This window comes from Cupressus sempervirens, chromosome 5 (genome assembly GCF_028749045.1).
Source record: "Cupressus sempervirens isolate cs-2001-9-10 chromosome 5, ASM2874904v1, whole genome shotgun sequence".
Lineage (NCBI taxonomy): Eukaryota > Viridiplantae > Streptophyta > Pinopsida > Cupressales > Cupressaceae > Cupressus > Cupressus sempervirens.
The window spans coordinates 92,143,449-92,165,476 of record NC_143122.1 but is presented as its reverse complement, the minus strand read 5'-3'; the positions used below and the strand labels follow the sequence as shown (position 1 = coordinate 92,165,476).

Below are 22,028 nucleotides of genomic sequence, written 5' to 3'. Positions count from 1 at the left end.
ATTCCTTCTACTTGTATTGTTTTAGATAAAAATTAGTGTTTAGGAATAGTTGCTACGGTTGAGCTGGAAGAACATCAATCAATTGTCGTGGATTCTAAAACAACACTATGACACAACAAACTTGGGCACATGAGTGAAAAAGGTATGAAATTGCTTCATTCAAAGAAAGTTTTACCAGGTTTAAGATGTGTTAATATGGATTTCTGTGAAAGTTGTGTTTACGGAAAGCAAAAAGAGAGTTAGTTTGGTAAAGAGTGGGAAGGAAAAGAAAAAAGAGAAATTAGAGCTTGTGCATACAGATTTATAGGGACCAGCTCAGGTATCCTCCCTTGGTGGCTCTTAGTATTATGTTACATTCATTGATGATGCAACTAGGAAAGTATGAATTTATTTCTTTAGAAATTTCATGTATTTAAAACTTTTATGAAATGGAAAACCTTGGTTGAGAATGAGATTGGTAAAAGACTAAAATGTCTCAGATCAGATAATGGTGGTGGGTGTTGTAGCAAAGAGGATGAAAATTATTGTTCCTCTAAAGATTTGAAGGCAGAAGACTGTTCAAAGGACTCCACAAGAAAATGGAGTGGTTGAGTGCTTGAATAGGACAATAGTGGAGCGTGTAAGGAGTATGAGGTTGTATGCTGGGCTACCCTTACATATGTGGGCAAAGGCTGTTAATACTACTATATATTTAACCAATAGAGGTCTCTCTCCTCCTTTGGATTGTGGTCTTCCAGAGGAAGCTTGGACTAGTAAGAAGGTGAGTTATTCTTTTCTCAGAACCTTTGGTTGTGAAGCATTTGCACATATAGATTTTGCAAGTAGAATCAAGTTGGAGGCGAAAGCTAAGAAATGTGTATTTTTTGGATATAACATTGATGAATTTGGCTATAGACTTTGGAATTTTAAAAAAAATCATAAAATTATAAGAAATATAAATGTCATATTTCAATGAGAAAGTGTTGTACAAAAATCTGTTGCAGCAACATGAGAAGAAAAAAATGATTATGTAGTGCTAGATGATACTCAAAAGGATGATGTCCCAACAATCCCTCATGTTCTGCAACAACAACAACAAATACCGCAAACTGTAGTGAATGTTAGATGGTCAACAAGGCTAAGTAGATCTCTAGAAAGATTTTCTCCCTCTTTGTACTCTATTTTATTAACAAATGTTGGTGAACCAGAATGATATGACGAAGCTATGTGGGTGGATACAAAGATTTAGTGGGAGTCTGCAATGCAAGAAGAAATGGACTCGTTTATGAAAAATCAGACTTGGGCATTATGTAAGTTACCTACAAGTAAAAGGGCTTTACAAAATAAATGAGTTTATAGGCTTAAAGAAGAGGATGGAGGTAAGAAAATATTTAAAGCCAGGTTAGTTGTAAAAGGATTTGCATAGAAAAAGGGTATTGATTTTGATGAGATAGTTTCATCAGTTGTTAAAAGGATTTCTATTTGTAATGTTTTAATTGTTGTATTTGTTGAAGATTTGCATTTGGAACAGTTTGATGTTAAAACAACTTTTCTTCATAGTGATTTGAATGAAGAAATCTATATGAAACAATGGATTTGAGGTTAAAGGTAAGGAGAATTTAGTATGTAGATTGAAGAAAAGTTTATATGGCTTAAAGCAAACACTTCGTCCATGGTATCTTAAATTTGATAGTTTTATGAATGAGCATAGTTACACACGATGTCACTCAGACCTTTGTGTTTATTTTATGAGGGTGGATGACGATAGCTACATTATTTTATGTTTATATGTTTATGATATGGTTGTAGTAGGGTCTAACATGGATCATATTAAAGGGTTGAAACAGTAGTTGACACATTTATTCACTATGAAGGATTTCGGGGCAGTAAAACAAATCCTATGTATGAAAATTGTAGAGATAGGAAAAATAGAAAATTGACATTATCTTAGGCTGATTATATTGAGATGTTGTAGCGTTTTTGTATGGAGAATGCCAAAGTTGTCAGTACACCTTTGCTTGGTCATTTGGAATTGACTAAGGAGATGTGTTCAAAGACACAAGAAGAGGAGGATAAAATGTCCAAGGTACCTTATGCTTTAGCTACAAAAAGTTTAATGTACGCTATGGTATGTATTAGACTAGATATTGCACATGTTGTGGGAGTTGTTAGCAGGTAAATGAGTCATCTTGGAAATGAGCATTGGAATGCAGTCAAATGGATTCTTAGATATTTGAGAGGTACATCCAGTAATGTTTACATTTTGGGTGCTCTACTATTGATTTGCAAGGCCATGTTGACTCAAATTTGGTAGGGGATCTAAATACTAGGCAGATTATTACAGGATATGTATTTAATGTTAGTGGCACAACAATGAGTTGGACATCTTGGTTACAGAAGGTGAATGCTTTATCCACTATAGAGGCAAAGTTTGTTACTACTACATAAACAACCAAGGAGATGATATGACTTCAATTCTTCATGGAAGAGTTGGGGCACCCACATATAGAAAATTATTTGTTTATAGATAGCCAGCATGCTATTCATCTTGAGAAGAATTCTACTCTACATTCAAAGACAAAACACATACAGTTGCGGTACCATTTCATTCTGTCGGTTTTGGATGATGGACAGTTACAGTTGGAAAAGATAAATATAGATGATAATCCAACATACATGTTTACAAAAGGCACAAGGGAGAAGCCGAATGCTTTAGCTTCAGTTGGTCTTCTAGACTGAACAAAATAAAAGAACAACAAAGTCTAGGGTTTTTACATTCCAGTGAGAGCTACAGGTTTATTAGTGTTATGATCATCTCCAAGTGGGAGGTTATTGTTGTGGAGTCTGGTCAGTCTCCAAGTGGGAGATTGTTGTTATGTGGAGCCTAATCAGACTTAGAGGTTAGTTTTACCCCACTTCATTTGGCGCAGTTTCCCCGTAGCTTTTTCTATGGGGGTTTGGAGGTAGCGCCCCCATGCTAGGGGTCAAGGGGTAATGCCCCTTGTGGGGTCCTAGGGTCAGCGGCCCTAGGGTGCCCCCTATCACGATATAGGGAGGGGTCAAGGGGTAGCGCCTCCAAAGCCAAAAATGAATTTACTATTGTAAAATGTGTCGGGAGTTAATTTTTTCTATTCAACGACATATTTTAGCCCTTATTTTGTAAGCAAAAAGTCTTGTATAAAATGACTTAGGGTTATGGATTTTATAATGTATGATGATTTAGTAGCTTCTTGTGATGGTATTGAGTTGCAAGGAATTGCAGAGTGTAATCAAATTGAAATCACTGGATAATAATATTGGACTTGATGTTTGTTGGACGTAGCCTTGGGATTGGGTGAGACATGTTAAATCTTTGCTGCTTGTGTTTTCTTCTGTGCACTCTGTTCTTTTTTGATATTGGTTATATTTGCTTGTAATTGTTATTCCCGTCTCTCTAATCTTAACAACATTATCAATGGTGTTGTTCTTATTGGAGATTTCACTTGAACCCTAGAAGTACAACATTTGTTACAATATTTCCTCAATGGAAGGAAATATATGAGAACATCAACTCTAATGAATTTATTGCATATGGTGTTGTTGTCTAGGCAGCAATTTCAAGTTGTAAGTACTTTATAAAAGCAATGTTTTGTCGTGGTTTTCTCTCGCAAGGGTTTCCATGTAAAATCATGTGTGCATCTTGTGTTCCTTTTGTTAGATCTTAATTATGTAGATGCTTTGTTCATTGCTTTAAAATCGCTAAAATTGTAAACTAAAGGTTGGTTTTATACTGATTGACTGGCCTCTTTATACTGATTCACCCAGCTCTCAGTATAAGTGTGCGTGTTTTCTTTATAAAGATGAAGAATCCTTAGAGTGGTACTTGCCTTTTTAGTTAGGATTATACTTGCTTGAGATTTTGGCATTTGAATCCTTCTGTTGGGTGCATGGATAGTTGATTGTGTAAGCTTCCTTGTCAGGTGGGCATGGTAAAATTCATGAATGTGACGTGTTTCTTCATCAGCCTCTTTAATATCATGGGACTTACCTACTAAGGTTGCTTCCTTTAACTGCTGGTAACACTGTAAATCTGGAAAATTCTTTTACACACAGCTTGCTATAAGTATAAACCAGTTGAGTTATAGACTAAACAGCTGAAATCTCCGAAATGACTTCCCAATAAATGAGGCCTCTCAAATAGTCTCAATAAGCTCATGGGTTGTGGGGTAGTGATTATTGAGGGCTTATAAGAGAATGTACCTAGTAAAAAATCAGCCTCATTGCATTATATCTGCTTATAACTCCACTGGTCAGTTAGCCAGGTTGCAGTGTAACGATTAGAGGATACATTTAAGCATCGCCCAAAGTATTTTTAAGAATGTAGTTGAAACTCACCTACACTGGGTTGAAATTGGCCCATAATCTTAACCCTAAAATGTTTTGAATGGATACCAGAATCTCGGTTAGATGCAAATATCAACAATGAATATATATACATACATTCTTCCCATGATATTAAATTTTAATTGGGAAAAAGTGATGGTTAGTTGTGAATCTGTGATAGGATTTTACCCTAACTCTTTCACTTCACCATTAGTGGGAACTAGGATCCAATAAAATATGTTCACAATAAACTATTAAATAAATCTTCATGTCAAAACCTTTAAATATTCTAAAGCCTTGCTATACATTAAAACAGGGCATTTTTTTGGAACATAAATTGATGGAATCTTTTCCATGACCACTGGTCTTTTTTTCATCATTTACCTCTGTTATCCTTTCCTGAAAACAGGTGAACAGGGAAGCCAATTACTGATGAATAAGCAGGGCCCAAGGAATGGGAAGGGATTGAGTCCTCAACTTTGAATCAGAGTTTTAGAGAACCATTAAGCTAAAAAATAAAAATGCCCACATGAAAGCATGTACATTTGTCATGGCATGAGTGTGTATTAAGCACAAACCTTATGTTGTCTACACCACAAAAAGAAATGTGGGTATACCCATGCCATAGACCCATCTCACCCACTAAAAATAAATTTGGGTTGTTGTGCAAGAGTTATTTTGGTTGTTGATTTTCCCTAATCCATGCTCTACTCAATGAGCTAATATACATATTTTGTACCACTGATATATAATATCCGTTATCAACTTTTAAAGGAAGGGTGATTAAAAAATGTCTTAAAGACATTCAATTGAAAGACACCGTATGGTTATGTTTGTGTGTATGCATATGATTTTAATTAGAATTTCTGCTCCTGCAATACTATATTTCCAGTTGTTTTTTTGTTTTCTTACTACCATATCTTGTTTTGTCCATTCTCTGCATTCCTTGGCAGCATGTTCCACATGGAACAAATGGAGCAGTGACAGTTACAGGCCTTCTTGCTGCTGCAGCAGGAGGTGCTGTAATAGGGTTGACTTTTGTATTGGCAGGTTTATTCACAGCAAGATGTGAAGGCCAGTTGGCATCAAAGCAATTATTAGCATTTCCACTTGCAACATTTGCAGGACTTTTTGGCAGTGTAGTTGATTCTATATTAGGTGCTACTGTGCAATATAGTGGGTTTTGTGCTGTGCGAAAGAAGGTAACTTGTATATCCTATTTCCTGAAATGTTCTTTTGTCCAGCTCTAGACTATGTATTAATTTTCATAATTCTTTATATGCACAGGTGGTAGAAAAACCAGGACCAACGGTTAAGAGGATTACTGGGCAAAATATTCTTAGTAATAATGGGGTAAATTTTGTTTCAGTACTAATAACAACGTTGACAACATCTGCTGTTTGTTTGTTTGTGTTTTGATCTTTGACAATAATCCCTTTAATTCTAAATTTGGGTATGGTGCAATGTTGAGTCGCATCTCCTAATTTGAACATCTTGTTGGCTCAAGTCTTTTCTTGGTAATGATTATGTCGAAACACATAACTGAGCACTGCCAATTAGAATAAGGATTCTGGACAGCCTGTTTTATATAAATATGAATGCACGAGTTACCATGTTTTTGAATGCATAGCTGAAGTTTTGCATGAAGTCTGTATTATGTTAGCAAACGGCGGCACCGGCATTGATTATAATGTTGTCTTTGGCTGAATTTTGGCCCTAAATAATTGGAAGAGGTTCTTAACTATGTCACTATGAATAGATGTTTGCAACATACAGTGCAAAATATTACCATTATTCACTAAATGTATTTTTCAACTTCTACCTGAATTTTCGAGGGAGCGTGATTTTCATTTTTCTTTTCTATAATTAATGTCTGAGAAATTTATCTCTGTTTCAAGAACTTGGTGATTTCCCACGTGGAGACATCCTACTTGGGGATTTATGTGGAATGTAAGTGTTAGGGAAATTTATCTCAATTGATTGGAACTATGCTTGTCATAAAGATCCCAATTGTGTAATAATTCCCTCAAAAATTCGAAGTTTTCCATGCTGGGACAAACATATGCAAGTATATTTTGTTTGGGAAAGGATTTTAGCACTAATAGCTTCATTATGACTAATTGTTATTGCTGTAGCAGCATAACCATGCATATAAATATTTCCACACCAAAACGTTTTTATGAACTATGGTTAAGGCAATGCTGTTTCTCAAGTAATTAAACTTCCTTGAAAAACTCTGTACTCTAGCACAGATTCATCTATCTGTTGAAACGTGTCTAAATTATTTGAGGTGCCAAACTTCCCCCCTTTTACACTGTTGTGAGTTTGCATCTTTGAGTCTTTTGGATAAGTTTTAGTATTTATCAAATCCATATTTAGGTCCTAGGATGGAGTGATGCTAGATTATATAGGATTCATAGCTCTGGCTACATGTGTTGCATTTGTATTTGATTCAGTTTTCATTATAATTGAGAGTTACACATCTATGATAATCCATATTGGAGTCCATTAAGATTATAATCAAGTTTTTTCTCATAGAAAGAACGTGCAATAGTATGCAGATCACATATACATGAGACACAAGGGAATACCCTCTACAAAAGTCCATAACCTTTAGCGTACAGCACAACTAGGATCAACCTTTTCCATTTGTTTAAGCAATTGAATATCTTTTTCATAGATTTCTGATCCTCTATTTGTCTATCTACTACATGTACTATCGATAGACAAATGCAAAAACATGACTATCATTTATTTCAGCATGCTGCATATTATATCAAACATGACCTTTCCACATGGATGAGCATTGCATATAATTAGTTTAATGTAAGCAGATTTCCACAATCCATGATATATGCACAATGTTTATCTTGGAACACACAAATAAACATTGTGCATGCAATTAGTAATTTGGAACACTCAAATTCATGTTTGGATTAACCTAACTTGAATCATGTACTTGTCTTCTTGTACTATTATCAAACATTAATTAGGTCTTATGGAAGTAGAGACAAATAGTTAATTGTTTCTAGCCATTTTCAATACCATTGAGCATAACTATGTCCTTAGTCTTCATCTCATGCAGTGTAATAATTCCCCTTGTGTATTTGTATTGTCATACATGTTTTAGTAAATATTTAGATAAAAATGTGATTACGAGTTCCAAATGATTTGTCGTGAAGTCTATAGCTACACTAAACTAATATAATCTTTCATTTTAGATTGTAGTAGTTGAAACTCATTGCAATTTATTGAATTACACTCTTAAAGTTTTACCGGTCTCTAATAAAAGACTTCAGCATAAACTATAACAAGCTCACACATCATCTTTCACTTAGGAAGTCTTTATAGATGAATAACATACCAAAACTCCAACACTCACCTTGGTACATTAAAAGTACAATTTGATGTTGGATTATCCACTTGACTGTTTGAAGGTGGAATATGACACTGACTATCATTGTGAGGTAACATTTGAACATATTCTATTGAGCTCTTGGAAATGACAAAACATGGATGCCCTTTAGGGGGCGACATGGCTGTGTGAGCTGCACATATACATATAAATTGTAGGCAAAGGATTTAATTTCCTCTACCAATTTTCTCAACAGAGATAAAATGTGTGTTTATTGAGTCATCAAACTCCCCTACACAATGATTCCTATAAGGTTGAGCCTTGTCCCCAGTTTGATTGCTTTTGACACATGTATTTTTTGTGATTGCAAAACATGTCAAAAATCAAGTTGCTATATTAAAATCAAATGAATGAAACTAACATTATAGGCTTGGATTACATTACTTCATTCTTGCGTGTTTCTTAGCATTGACAAGTCTTGTTGTCTACATTTTGAAAACACACTATTGAGTGAGTTAATCTCTTTAAGCTTGAGTGCACTTGTTGGAAAATGTCCTAAACTTTGTCATACATAGTCAACAAATTTCAAAACTTCAACATAGGCTTAAGCAATCAAATTTCATGCAACATTGAACTTGAGCAAACTTGGGTAAACTATTGCATGATGAAAGATGACATACATCTCATCGTGTTGAGTCCAGGTATTCATCGTGCAACTTTGCATCTTATCGCACCCAATTTAGACATCATATCATTCTGCCTATGCATCATATTGCACCTAGGACAATTTTTTTATTGCATGAGACAATAAATTATTGTCTTTGAAAATCACTAGTTATAACATCATATCACGCCTAATTTAGGGTTTTATTGCATCTAAATGACAATTATATCATCCTGCCTACAATAATCATGCCCTTCATTTATTGCATGGTCCTTGTCACCAAAACAACAAACTTTAAAATACAAACAACTAAAACACCAATTCTTGACCACTAGGGTTCTGTCTAAACCTTGTTCATAAGTGTCATACCATCAGGCATTCATGTCTTAGCTGTGGTACCTTGTAACAAGTTCATAATCAATTTTCCTTCATCTTGAAGATGCATCTACACTATATTGCCTATGTTTGGAGTGTCAGAAACCTAGTTGGGTGTTTACTTGGGTCACATTAGATTTTATGCCGGTTGAAAGTAGGAGTCAGAAAGAGAACTCGAAAGGGAAAGGGTATTGATAACACTTTGGATAACCTACTGCTTGTAGAGAGAGATCCAAGTCAAAGTCAAAATCTAAATCAAATTCACCACCAACACAAGACTCACATCCCAACATGCAAGGATTTGGGACACAACCCTTCAATTGTGACGGGGAGGGCAACCAAAATCAGAACCAAGACAATGATGACTATTCAAATTTACAAAACAATGTAAATCATGAAGAAAATCCTAACCAAGAAGGTAACCAACAATGGCGACGATCTAGATTTACAAAACAATGTAAATCATGAAGAAAATCCTAACAAAGAGGGTAACCAACATATAAAAGCTAGAGATGAGGGACTCAATGAACAAGAAATCTTGGCTTTCACCTAAAGAAAAAACATTTCAAAAAAATAATGGATGTGTTGCTTAGGCACAACAAAGATAAATACTTTGCACACCTCACATCCAAGGGGTAAAGCTTCCACATGAATTTGATGTGGACGCCTTGATGGAAAAAGAAGAATCCCCCATATCAACCCCCAACTGATAGATTGTGGATTTGAGAACAAAATTATTGCAAATGAAAAGGGATAAGGAACAACTTGAGAAAAAATATTCTTTAGAGGTTATATGCTCATTCCCCTTTCATCTGAATTTGTACGTAACACCATTTCCTCCAAGAGAGAAAATGCCAAAATATGACAAATATGATGGAAACAACGACGTGTAGGACCATATTAGCGAATTTTGTGCCCTTAGCATGGAGTTTGCATGAGTAAACCTATATCATGAGATTCTTTCCTCAGAGTTTCATAGGCCAAGTCATGGAGTGGTTCACCAAAATGACTTCGATGCTCAAATCGAAGACCTAGTCCGAAGGTTCGTACAACAATATTCCTACAACATAGTGCACATGATCACAATTCTTGACCTATGCAACACAAGACAACGTAATTGCAAACCTTTTGTCACATTTCTTCAACGATGGAGGAAAGTACTTGGTAGATACCCAAGACAAATCCCAGAATCAGAAAAAATGGACATCTTTCTCAACAACCTGATTCTTGGCATGAATGCATTGTAGATGCTGTCGTCGGTAGAAATTGTAGCTGAAAGGGTGTTGTCGTTGGTAAAGATTTGTAGCCGACGAATAGATTAGTATTGTATGTGGTCGATGGACCCTTTCCGGAAGGTTCGACAGAAAGTATTTATACCCCGTCTGGGTACATTGTAAATTATCTTATCTGATCTTCTGAGGCATAATGTAATGTTTTGGCATATGCGAATAATCTAAGGAGTTCTGCTGTTTGTGTTCATTATTTGTGTGCATTTCTTAATTAACTTAACGGGTAGATTAGGATTGTTTTGCAGCCGATGGACCTCTTTTGGAAGGTTCGGCGGAAAGTATTTATACACCCTCTTGGGTTATTGTAAAGCATCTTATCACCAGTTATGTAATCTGTTGGCATATGTGAATAAAAGAGTATTGCTGTTTGTGTTCATTATCTGTGTGCATTTCTTAATTAACCTATGCGGTAAACAGATGCAAACACAAGTCCTTCAATAAACTAGTCAAAAGCACCATTAAAGTTGAGGATGTCTTAGTCAAAAAATGTGATCTTACCTTTCCAAAGGACACCAAATCTTTTGATGGGTCCAATAATAACAACAATAAAGACAAAGGTAAATATTGGAACAAAACAAGAACATGGTCACTAATAGAGTCGTGGACTTGGCTCATGTCAAACCCAAAGAACCAATATTTGACTTTCAAGCAATATTCAAGCTATTAACAACAACAACAACAACAACAACAACAACAACAACTACTACTACTACTTAAAGTCACAAGGTGACTCAAACAAAAATAGACTAGCTTGGGTACCACGTCCCAAGAGGAACTTTACTCCCTTAGGGGAATCTCTGGATGCTGTATTGAAAATGCTCTTGTCCAACAAGATAATCTTACTACTAGACAACCCTAAACCATGGGAAGTAGAGATTAAACTGAAGTGGTTGAATGATAACCATTACTATGATTACCATAGAAACAAAGCTCACAAAACAAATGAATGCATGAAATTGAAGCATGCTATCTAGGACCTAATGGATAGTTACACCATCGAGGTGGACAGTCACAAGAATAACAACTATCGCAAAGTGTAAAAGGATCCCTTCCTTGTTAGTCTTTCAAATCTACTACAAATGTGCTAAGCACTGCCAGATTGGTATGTGTATTCCAAATGCAACATCCTCTTAGATATATATATCTTTCTCATATAACAATAACCTTATATCTCAAATATAAAGAACACACACATATAATTATATTTTATATATAATAAGTTTATCCAACTGAAACTACCAAAAATCAACACTCCCTCTGAGCTTAGAAGGGTAACTACATGCAATATTACAAATAACAATTTTAATGATATTTCATTTGATATCTCAGAATATTTCCACCATTTGATATCGCATTCAATATCATGAGTATTGGTCTTCCAGAATATCAACACATGATATTCACCAAGTACTTAAAAGGTTTTGATATCACATCTTATATCAAGAGTACTGGTCTCCTAGAATATCAATGATATTTACCAAGTACTCAAACGAAGGTTTGATATCACACTTGATATCAAGAGCATTGGCCTCTCAAAATATCAATGCTATTCACCAAATATTCTTTGAGTAATGGCCTTCCAGAATGTTGAGATGCAAGACATTCACCATATACTCAATTTGTTTGATATCATAATACAAGTTATTGTAAGATCATCACCTTATAATAAGTTCTGCAAATACAAGTGACATCATTTGAGAGTCATCACCTACTCATGATGTACATAGGGGGTAGGCCCATTAAAATCATAGTCATGAGGTATATTTATAAATCACAGTCCTCTTGACTACTAAAATTTATTGATTACTGGAGAATCCATCTCAACATTGTTTACTCCCTCTGAATCAATAAGATTGAGATCATCGAAGGTTGATTGAATTACATCCTTTGTTTGCTCCCTCTCTTTCGATGTTGCCTCTAATGAAATATCAAGTTCCCTATGAACATCAATCTTCTTAGCTACTTATCCAATCTCACCTTTAACAAAGTGTCAGACTCCCTTTGAATCTCAATCTCTCTCTAAATCTGATATCAATCTTCCCTTTCCTGCAAGAATATCGTCAATACAAAGGAGAAGATCAACAAAAATAGCTCTTTATAGTATATATGGAGATACAAATAAAAAAATGATTAAGAATACACTACCTAGAAATTGTACTTAAGAAAAAAATACTTATGTAATCAAAGGATAATGTCATTGAATAAGAAATTAATGACATTGTTTAACTTGTCTTCATAAGCTCATAAAAATTGTTCTTTTTCTAAATTCCTTCTTAGAAACATTCTTCACTCTTCCTTATTTAAAAATAAAATACCTCTCATTTATATTATATCAAATGGAGGATTTGACTTTTCAAATTGATAAGCCATATCTCTTTTAAAAATGAATAACACCTTCTCTTGGATTATAATCACACTTTTTCATTCAGGTCATTTGCCTTTATTATAATCACATTCTTTTAAAGAGTACTTTTAATGACCTTTATTTACGTTAAGAACCTAATTATTTAATTTTAACTCTGCCATTTAGGATTTCAAAACACAAGGACACTATATGCCATTCCTTTAAGAATTGTTGTGTTTTGAACTATAATATCCGATATTTATCAAAGGAATGTCATTAAATCATACCTCTATGCCCACCTTTAATAGGTTGATGATCAATGCCTCAAATGCGTTCATTGTCGTATGCCTCAAATTTATCTTGGAGACGATGAATATTTGTTGGATAGCCCGTTCCAATATAATTCTTTGCACACTTTTCAATGCAAAACCTCATACCTCTGTCCTCTTTTTATCCTCAGTCGCCCTTCCTTATTATATAACGATGATATTGGTTTGACTTGGTCAATCCTAGTTGTTGACCTTATCAACATTTTATATGTGCCATGTCACCTGATGTTACAGGTCATCAGTAGGTAGATTGTTACTCAAATAATGTGTTGGATGACTGACTCGCATCCCATCTTTTATATTATAATTATTTTTATATTCTTTGTTTTGGTACACTTGCATGGTCTCCGCATTGTGTCAGAACCAGTATTAGAGGATGAAGTTATTGTCAAAGTCAAATCAACAGTGATATTCATAACCCTTGGCAAACCCAAAGCCTACTCATTCACTTCTCATACTCTCTATCAAACAATTAAGGTAACTGATTGGTATGTCACTATGCGATGCTTTTATCCATCTACTAAGATAAATTCTATATTTTTCTTTATTAAATTTGTAGTTGGCTCTGATACCATGTTGGTTTTTCCGATCTCTTGCAAATGTACTAAGCACTACCGGATTTGTATGTGTATTCCAAATGCAACATCCTCTTAGATTTATATATACATAATAGGCCATGAATATACATGTCCCTTCATAGGACATTTCTATTCATTAATTGGATAATTAATATAATAACAAATTTAATCATTCATATATATATATATATATATATATATATATATATATATATATATATATATATATATATATATATATATATATATATATATATATATATATATATATATATATATATATAACCTTATATCTCAAATATAAAGAGCACATACATATATAAATTATATCTTTTATATAATAGGTTTATCTGATTGGGCTAAACATTTGTACAATAGTTTGATTCAACAATTGGGCTTCTCATAGTATGCAATTGATGTTAGAATGATTTAGAATAACCGAGAAGGGGAGTTTTGGCAGATGGGGTGGTTGAATCAGTTATCCTCAGGTCTAGATGTACCAATTAAACTTTTAATCACTTCAAACACGTCATATCTAAACATTGAGGAGCTCGGTCTCTATAGCAAATAATCAACAACATAAAACTTGAAGTCAATTGTCCTAATAGTAACAAACTTGCAGAATGTAAAACATTAACAATAAAACATCTCAAATAACATCCACACAAGTATGACACTAGGATTTAACATGGAAATGTAATTTGGGAAAAACCACCAGTAACATGTCACCAATTTTTCACTCTTTAAAGTGAGCTCTGTTAGGAGCCAACCCTATTAAAGGTTATAAAATACATTGTTAAATGTAACTTTGTTAAAGGATTTGATCACTTTGTTAGGAGTGGCCTTGTTAGAGAACATTCCATTAGAATGCCACCTTGATTAAAATATAAATGACTGTTAGGTGAAACTTAATTAAAGGATTTCAAACTGATACAATGGTATCACAATATAGCTCGCTTTGCAAATATAGATCACAATGTAGTTCATATGTTGATCCACTAAATGACCTCCATTATCATCTTTGTCTCTGATCTACTTGACACTCCTTCAAGTGATCACACTTCACCTCTTCATAACTCTTCTCAGCCTCATGCTTAAGTTCGCCAGTCAATAACATCAACAAAACATCTACTTTTTAACCTTGATTAGGTCACCCTTATGCCTCCTTAAATAGATAATACTGATCTTTTGTTGCTTAAACATCACTGTAGATCTTAGGGTTTGGTCAGATTCATCGAATCCTTCCATCTTTTCATTTCCTCCTTTATCTTCTAGAAAATTCTCCAAACTTCTAATTGAATCCATAGATAGAAACACTCAAACACGGTTTTCTTTGAATTAAATGCTCCAGGTCATCCATCCTTATCTTCAACACACTTTCCATATCCCAAGAATTCAATCGTGTCAGCTGGAAATCAAGATTTCTTCACAAACTAAAAATGTTGTCACTCAGCCAACATTGGGTTCTGACATTTGGTCATCACTGAATTACTCGATTGATACTAATTATTTTGTTCAACCTACTTTCTGATGCTCGGTCAACCTCGATGCTCGGTCAACAATGTATTTTGCTCAGCTTATATTATCGCTTAGTCAACACTAGCATCACTCGACATAAACTTCTAGTTCCTTATTCTTCTGCTCCTTTGCTAGATCAAGCATATGCATTTGGCCTTCTATTGATAACTTCTTCTAGGCTTGAATACAACTATCTTCTCCAGTTGTGTTATGATTAAACAATCATATTATCTTGTCAAAGTCCAACTGATCAAGTGCCCATTATAGTTTCTCATAACTCAACCTTTCCTCTAGGTCCTCTTTTCATCTCTTCTTCTCAAATCCTCTTCATCAATAATCTTAATATGGCACTCTACTTAGATAACAATTGTCTTACCAGTAAGGTTTGACATCAATGATAACATAACAATTGTTCTAATTGTAGTTTCCAACCATATCCCTCTTTGACATTGATGGAAACACCTCTAGTTACCATGCAATCCAAAACATTTAATTTCTTCGAGCAGCTCCCTCTGTGTTCAGTATCAGATCACAAAATCAATCAGTCCCCTCTTATATTGCTGGCAACACCTAACATTGATTTACAAATTCACTTTACTTCTCTCTCTCTCTCTCTCTCTCTCTCTCTCTCTCTCTCTCTCTCTCTCTCTCTCTATGGCATCTCCCTCTTTATGTCACATTATCCTTCTGGATGGTAACTTTATAACATTATCCCTCTTTCCAACATTTGTTTGCTTCTTCATATCATATGGTAACTGTTTAATATCTCCCTCTTTGACAACAATGCCATTCATCTTTCTCATACATCTTCACCATGTAGATATCTTCTTGTCAATACTTCAAAATCTTATTCTCTATCTATCAACTTTTCTTATGACCTATACACCATATTGTTCTTCTCCCTTCACTACTTTAGGCAGTTCCTAAAGCATGATTTTTTGAATCAACTTGTAAGATATTATGATCAACATATTTGATGCAGAGTTCAATCTTAGCTTAAGTAGCCTTAGCTAGGGGATTCACCCCTAATGTACCTCTTAGATACTCGTGCATTCTTAGGTCAGGATTTAGTAAAAATATCATCTATTTGCTCCTTAGTATTCACATAGTCCAATCTTACTTCTTTGTCTTGAACTAGTTCCCTTAAGTAATGATACTTGATAACAATGTGCTTGAACTTCGTGTGCATCACAGTGTTCTTTGATATAGTTATAGAACTTGTATTATCACCATAGATAATAGCTGGATCAGTGATCTCTTCCTTCATTCCTTTCAACAATCGCTTGATCCATACAATGTTAGATGAATTACCTGCTGCTGCTACATATTCAACTTCTGATATTGATTATGAAATACAGTTTTGCTTCTTGCTTGTCTAAGATACTAGTCTCTTTCCTAGAAAGAAAGCTCCACCACTTGTACTCTTTCTATCATCAACATTTCCTACCCAATCAAAACCCGTGTACACTTTCAATTCAAAGTTTTCATTCCTCTTGTAATACAATCCACAATCCTCTATTCCATTCAGGTATCTTAGCGTTCTTTTCACTGCCATCATATGATTCTCCCCAAGATTTGCAAAAAATATTGCAACAATCTCAACTGCTAATGCAATATCTTGTCTGTTGTGAACAACATATTTTAGTTTCCCAATCATTGATCTATACAATGTCTAGTTCACATAAGTAGAATCATCATTCTTAGATAGCTTATGTCCTATAGCCATAGGTGTACTAACTGGTCTTGAATCTTGCATTCGAAAAGTTTTTAATATCTCTTTGATATATTTTGATTGAGTAATATAGATACCTTCCTTCATCTGATATACTTGTAAATCAACAAAGAATTTGATTTCCCCAAACATAGACATTTCAAATTCCTTCTACATCTCGTTAGCAAATGATTTGCATAGTGCATCTTGTCCTAAAAATATGATATCATTCACAAATATTTCAACTAATAGTATCCCTTTACCACCTTCAATTTTCAATTAGAGATTACTATTATCATTAGTCCTTGCAAAACCAATTTTTACCAAATAGTTGTGCAACCTTTCATACCATGCTCTAGGGGCTTGTTTTAATCCATATAGTGCTTTGTGTAGTTTACATACCATGTTCCTTTTGGTGGGATCAACAAATCCTTCTAGTTGTTCAACATAAACCTCTTCTTGTAGCATTCCATTAAAAAATGCAATTTTGACATTCATTTGATATACTTTAAATCCTTTGTAAGCAAAATATGCAAGTAAAGTTCTAACTTCTTCCAATCTTGCAATTGGGGAAAATGTTTCCCCATAGTCAATACCTTCTTCTTGTGCACATCCTTTGCATACCAATCTAGCCTTATTTCGTGTGACTTCTCCTGTCTCATTCAAGTAATTCCTAAATACCCACTTGATTCTAATAACATTCTTTTCCTGTGGTCTAGGTACCAATGGCTGTTAGCCGATTGTATGGGTCCGACGGTGTTTTGTACTCTATAGCCGATGGACCGGCGGTGTTTTGTATTCTGTAGCTGACGGTCCGGCGGTAAATAATTTGTAACGAATAGAATAATTGTGGCCGATGGACCCCTTCGGGAAGGTTCGGCGGTAGTATTTATATCCTGTCTGGGATCATTGTAAAGCATCAATCATCTACTATTGCTAATATAATTCTGCTATTCATGTTCATTGTCTGTATGCGTTCATTTCCTTTACCTGTATGGTAAACATTTGGCACCTACTTTGCTAGCCGGTTGCTCTCAAAGGCCGAGCAGAACTACAGCACGACTGAAAGAGAAGCGTTGGGAATGGTTTATGCAATGCAAAAATTCTGCCATTATTTGCTTGCAACACCGTTTGTGTTTTATGTAGATCACCAGGCCCTGTTGTACATGATTAATAAACCTGTCATCCAAGGGAGGATCAGCAAATGGCTACTACTATTGCAGGAATTCACTTTCAAAATCATTGTCCGACCAGGAAAGAAACACGTCAGTGCCGACCACCTGTTGCGGATCAAAACAGGGGAACCAGCGGATGGTGTGAATGACGACTTCCCTGATGCACAACTGTTTCAGATTGACGTATTGCCAGAATGGTACAGGAGTATTGGTGAGTACCTGTCAACAGGATAGTTTCCCACGAGGATGTCACCGAATGATAGGCGCAAGTTGATAATCAGGAGTCGTACATTTCAATTGATCAATGGGTTTCTCTACAAAATGGGGCCGGATCATATTCTTCGGCGGTGTGTGTTGGAAGAAGAGATACCGCAGGTGTTAAAAGAAGCACATGAGGGTTCCGCGGGAGGACACATGGGACCTGACATCACTGCACGGAAGATATTACTCGCAGGACTTTAGTGGCCGACGGTGTACAATGATACACGCGACTGGGTCGTCGGATGTGACACTTGCCAACAGGCCGGGAAGCCGTTGAAGAGAGATTTTATGCCACTTCAACCCTCTCATGCATAGGAACTTTTTGAGAGATGGGGAGTAGATTTCATTGGACCACTGAGGGTGAGCAAGACTCGAAGGTGCCGCTACATCATTGTTGCAACGGAGTACTCGACCAAGTGGGTAGAGGCCCGTGCGCTACCAGATAACTTGGCCGATAGTACCGCCAAATTTATTTATGAACAGATCATCACAAGGTATGGAATCCTGTTACAATTAACAAGTGATGGGGGAGGTCATTTTGTTAATCATGTTATTCGATTGCTCACCACTTAGTTCAAGATTTATCATTCACTGTCAAGTCCTTACTATCCAAGAGCAAAGAGGCAGGCAGAGACCACCAATAAAATTCTGGTATCCATCATCTACAAATCCTGGGCGGTGGAAGGTGTCGATTGGGAAGAGAACTTACCCGCTGCCCTTTGGGCGTACCATACGACATACAAAGTAACGACAGGGCACACACCATTCCAGTTAATGTTTGGATAGGAAGCAGTGGTCCCAGTAGAATTCATGATTTCGAGTCTCTGAATAGCGTTGGAAAACAAACTAGATGATGACGGAAGCTTACAAGAGCGATTGAATAATTTGAATAAACTGGAGGAGAAACGGTTCTTGGCACAGTGGGCAACAGAAGAGGCATAGAGAAGATGCAAACTCTGGCATGATAAGCATCTGAAACGTAGCAGATTCCAGCCGGGATAGTTAGTATTGAAGTATGATGGCCGTAATGAAATCAAGTCGGGAAAATTCAAAGTGTGATGGATTGGACCATATAAGATTCAAGAAATCGACTAGAATGGGGCAATCAAACTGGCGACCTTGGACGGACAGTAGATGACTCAATCAGTTAACGGATCCAAGTTGAAACCATATCGTGCAAGGCAGTTCTCGCCGTTATTGAATCCGCCATCATCGTCGGTACAACACTCCCTGGTGGCGACGTCATTCGGAGGTACCGCTGTTATTTGATGTATTCGAATTTCAAAAAGAAAAATAATAAAAAAAAATTTAAAAAATTTATTAAAAAAAAAAAGAAAAAAAAGAAGAAGGGACGCCTCGCAGACAGGAGGCCCACGGACTGAAAAGTCTCACGGGTAATTGCCTGTCCGCAGGCAGTTAAAGTCCTGCAGGTCCACGGGCATTGAAAGTCCCACGGGCAGAGAAACCCCGCGGGAGTGTAAGGTCTCGTGGACAGTCTGTCCATGGGCAAAAAGTTGTCCTTCGGCAGAAGAAAAACAAACAACATTTTATAAACTCCTCGCCACAGAAAGCCGCCAATGAAAGAATGGTCCGCAGGCATATGGTCTCTTCGAACATTTAACTCTCTCTACGGGTAACAGGAAGGCATCCACAGCATAAAACGTAATCGGTTCTTATTCATCCCTCTGGTTGTATCGTTATCCGACAAAGGCGGGTGAGACACAAATGTTTTCATCGGACACTGGTTCGAAGTCCGTCGCTGCCGAATGTGTGTGATTATTGCCTCATCTTTTTTCGTCTTCATGCTATAAGATCTCTGCAACTCTTCAAGGGAGGGCATGACAATCATTCAAAGTTGATTTTCAATCTTTTCCTTCTTCTGCTTTGAAATGATGTGGATTCATCGTTGGTTGTTCTCTGATGCTGCACTCATGTCGTAATGGAGTTTGCCAAATCTTTTGATCTATTGAACTTGCTAGCTAACACAAACTTTCTGAAGGTCGAGGAAGTAGTAGAACGAGACTCATCAGGAGCATGCTATTTTTCGCAGTTTCCATCCAGCGCATTCGGTTTTCCGCCAAGATTGAGATTATTTCGAAAGTTACTGGCTGCCTTCTAGGAGTGTTGGTGTAGTCGAATTTGCTACGACACATTCTTTTACCTCCTCCGTGGGGTGAGATTGCATGTGTAACAGACAAGGGGAAATCTATATAAGAAGAAATAAGTCATTGTTGCATGGAGTCAGCGGGCAAGCGGAAGCCGTGGAAGAGTTAGTTGGCGGCAAATATGGAGAAGAATTCAAGAGTTTTGGCATCAGGGATTCGAGTTGCAGGCCCTTCCGATTCCAGTAGCAAGAAACAGAAAACCAAAGAGGAACTCACCTATCTCACTATCTAGTTTGAGAGTCTTAGTGGAAGCGAATGCCGAAAGTGGTGGCAGGAGACCCCCGAGGCAGACCAAATTAAATAAATTTTGATTCGAGAATAGGTACATTGGGCTATTCAGCTTCCCACTTTTTCCATCCGATTGTTTGAAGTAGTACTGCGCACTATGATAAAAACATATAGTGCTCGGAGCAGAATGAGTACATTCTTATACAAAGAGCATAAGATGTCAGTATCTTTTAAACTGAGGGATTTCACTAGGGTTTTCGACATCCCTGGCCCCGATGGGAGGAAAGTGGAAATTAGCAATCATAAACTGTCACGAGAATAGAAGGAGCATTGGATAGCTCTTGTGTGTAGGGACCTTACACCCATGGAAAAGGAGACAGCGGTTCAAGGGACAAAGTGCAGAGGGCTTCGTAGAGACTTTATTCGAGAGGGTCATTGGCGTTGTATCATGGATGTCATCAAGAGCAGGTTGACAGGTGCCACCCAGGCCTCAGATATCGCATTACCGCAGATTGTGTTTATGAATGGTATCATGCAGGGAGTGGTATATGATTGGGCTTCATTACTTGCCGACAGGATGGAGGAATTCATGACGCTTCAGCACCGAACATTTTTCATGCCGCACCATGCCATCGGGTTTTTTCTAGAGGCTGCAGCTAGCTAGATTCCAATGGATGGCTTTGAGGCTCCTCCAAGGGGCAAGTTGGCAGACGGGGAGCCTCCCATATTCTACTGGCGACACTTAGATACAGGAGGATCAGCAATAGGTCACAAGAAAGCACTCCGCGAATTGGCTCCTTCTGGAGAGACAGATAGTGGACGGGAGGGCACTTCGATGAGTGATAGGGCTGAGTCCGTGGAAGAAGAGGAGAGCACATCGGCTGAAGTTGATGGTGAGACAGCAGGTAGTAGGCCCACATTTTTTACCCCTCCTCAGCTGTCAACTTCAGCGCACTTGACTACCTTTTCGACAGTCATTTCGGTGTTTGGTCAGCACCGTGCCCCAGTTCTTATGACTCCTCCAGCGGAGGCATATGTCCCACAGACAGTGACGGAGGTGGTTCCACAGATAGTGACGGATGCCGTCCCACGGATAGTCGTCGAGTCTTTGTCGATAGATATAGTGGAGGTGATTCTAGTTGTACCAACAGATGTCACTGTCGCAGTCACATCAAGAGCACAGTCGCCACCGCCACAGTCTGAGCCACAGGTTCGGTTGGAGGTCATTGATTGTGATGTAGTGGTCACCATCTCATCATCCTTTTTAATAGAGGCCGAGTCAGCCCAGCCAGTAATGAAGGCGAACATGGACCTTGCGCAGTTTGACCAACCAGAGGTGATGGATAGAGCTAGTGAGTTTCTGAGGCAGCAGTTCCGACTCACTCTGGCGAAGCGGGGTCTGTCCATTCAGTCTCCTAGGCATTCAAGAACATGGCTAGCGATACCAAAGCCTCAGCTTCAGGAGGAGGAAATGCCACATGCCGTGGTTGCGCCAACAATAGAGAAGGCGACACCGGATGTGGGCATGGCTCCCGCTGATGAGGAGGAAAATAGTGATGCGAAATGGTCATTGGAGGCCTTCACCAAGGAGGACTATGGGTCAGATGAGGATAGGTGCCGAGATTACCTTGGGACTATGAAGTCTGCATTGAAGAAGGGCCACAATGTGGCAATTCAGGCTCTGACTCGGCAGAG

General features: G+C 37.0%; 1 protein-coding gene across 1 annotated transcript in view; it reads left to right on the top strand.

Moving 5' to 3' along the window:
• Window positions 1-6,168, top strand: part of LOC149554702 (integral membrane protein (Protein of unknown function DUF92, transmembrane)) — a 106,673-nt gene extending 100,505 nt beyond the window's left edge. Inside the window, exons 4-5 of the mRNA XM_089828754.1 lie at window positions 5,295-5,543; window positions 5,629-6,168. Of these exons, the coding sequence (XP_089684880.1) occupies window positions 5,295-5,543; window positions 5,629-5,760 (381 nt within the window). The 3' untranslated portion in view covers window positions 5,761-6,168. The remainder of the gene's footprint in view (window positions 1-5,294; window positions 5,544-5,628) is intronic.
• The last annotated feature ends 15,860 nt before the right edge of the window (window positions 6,169-22,028 follow it).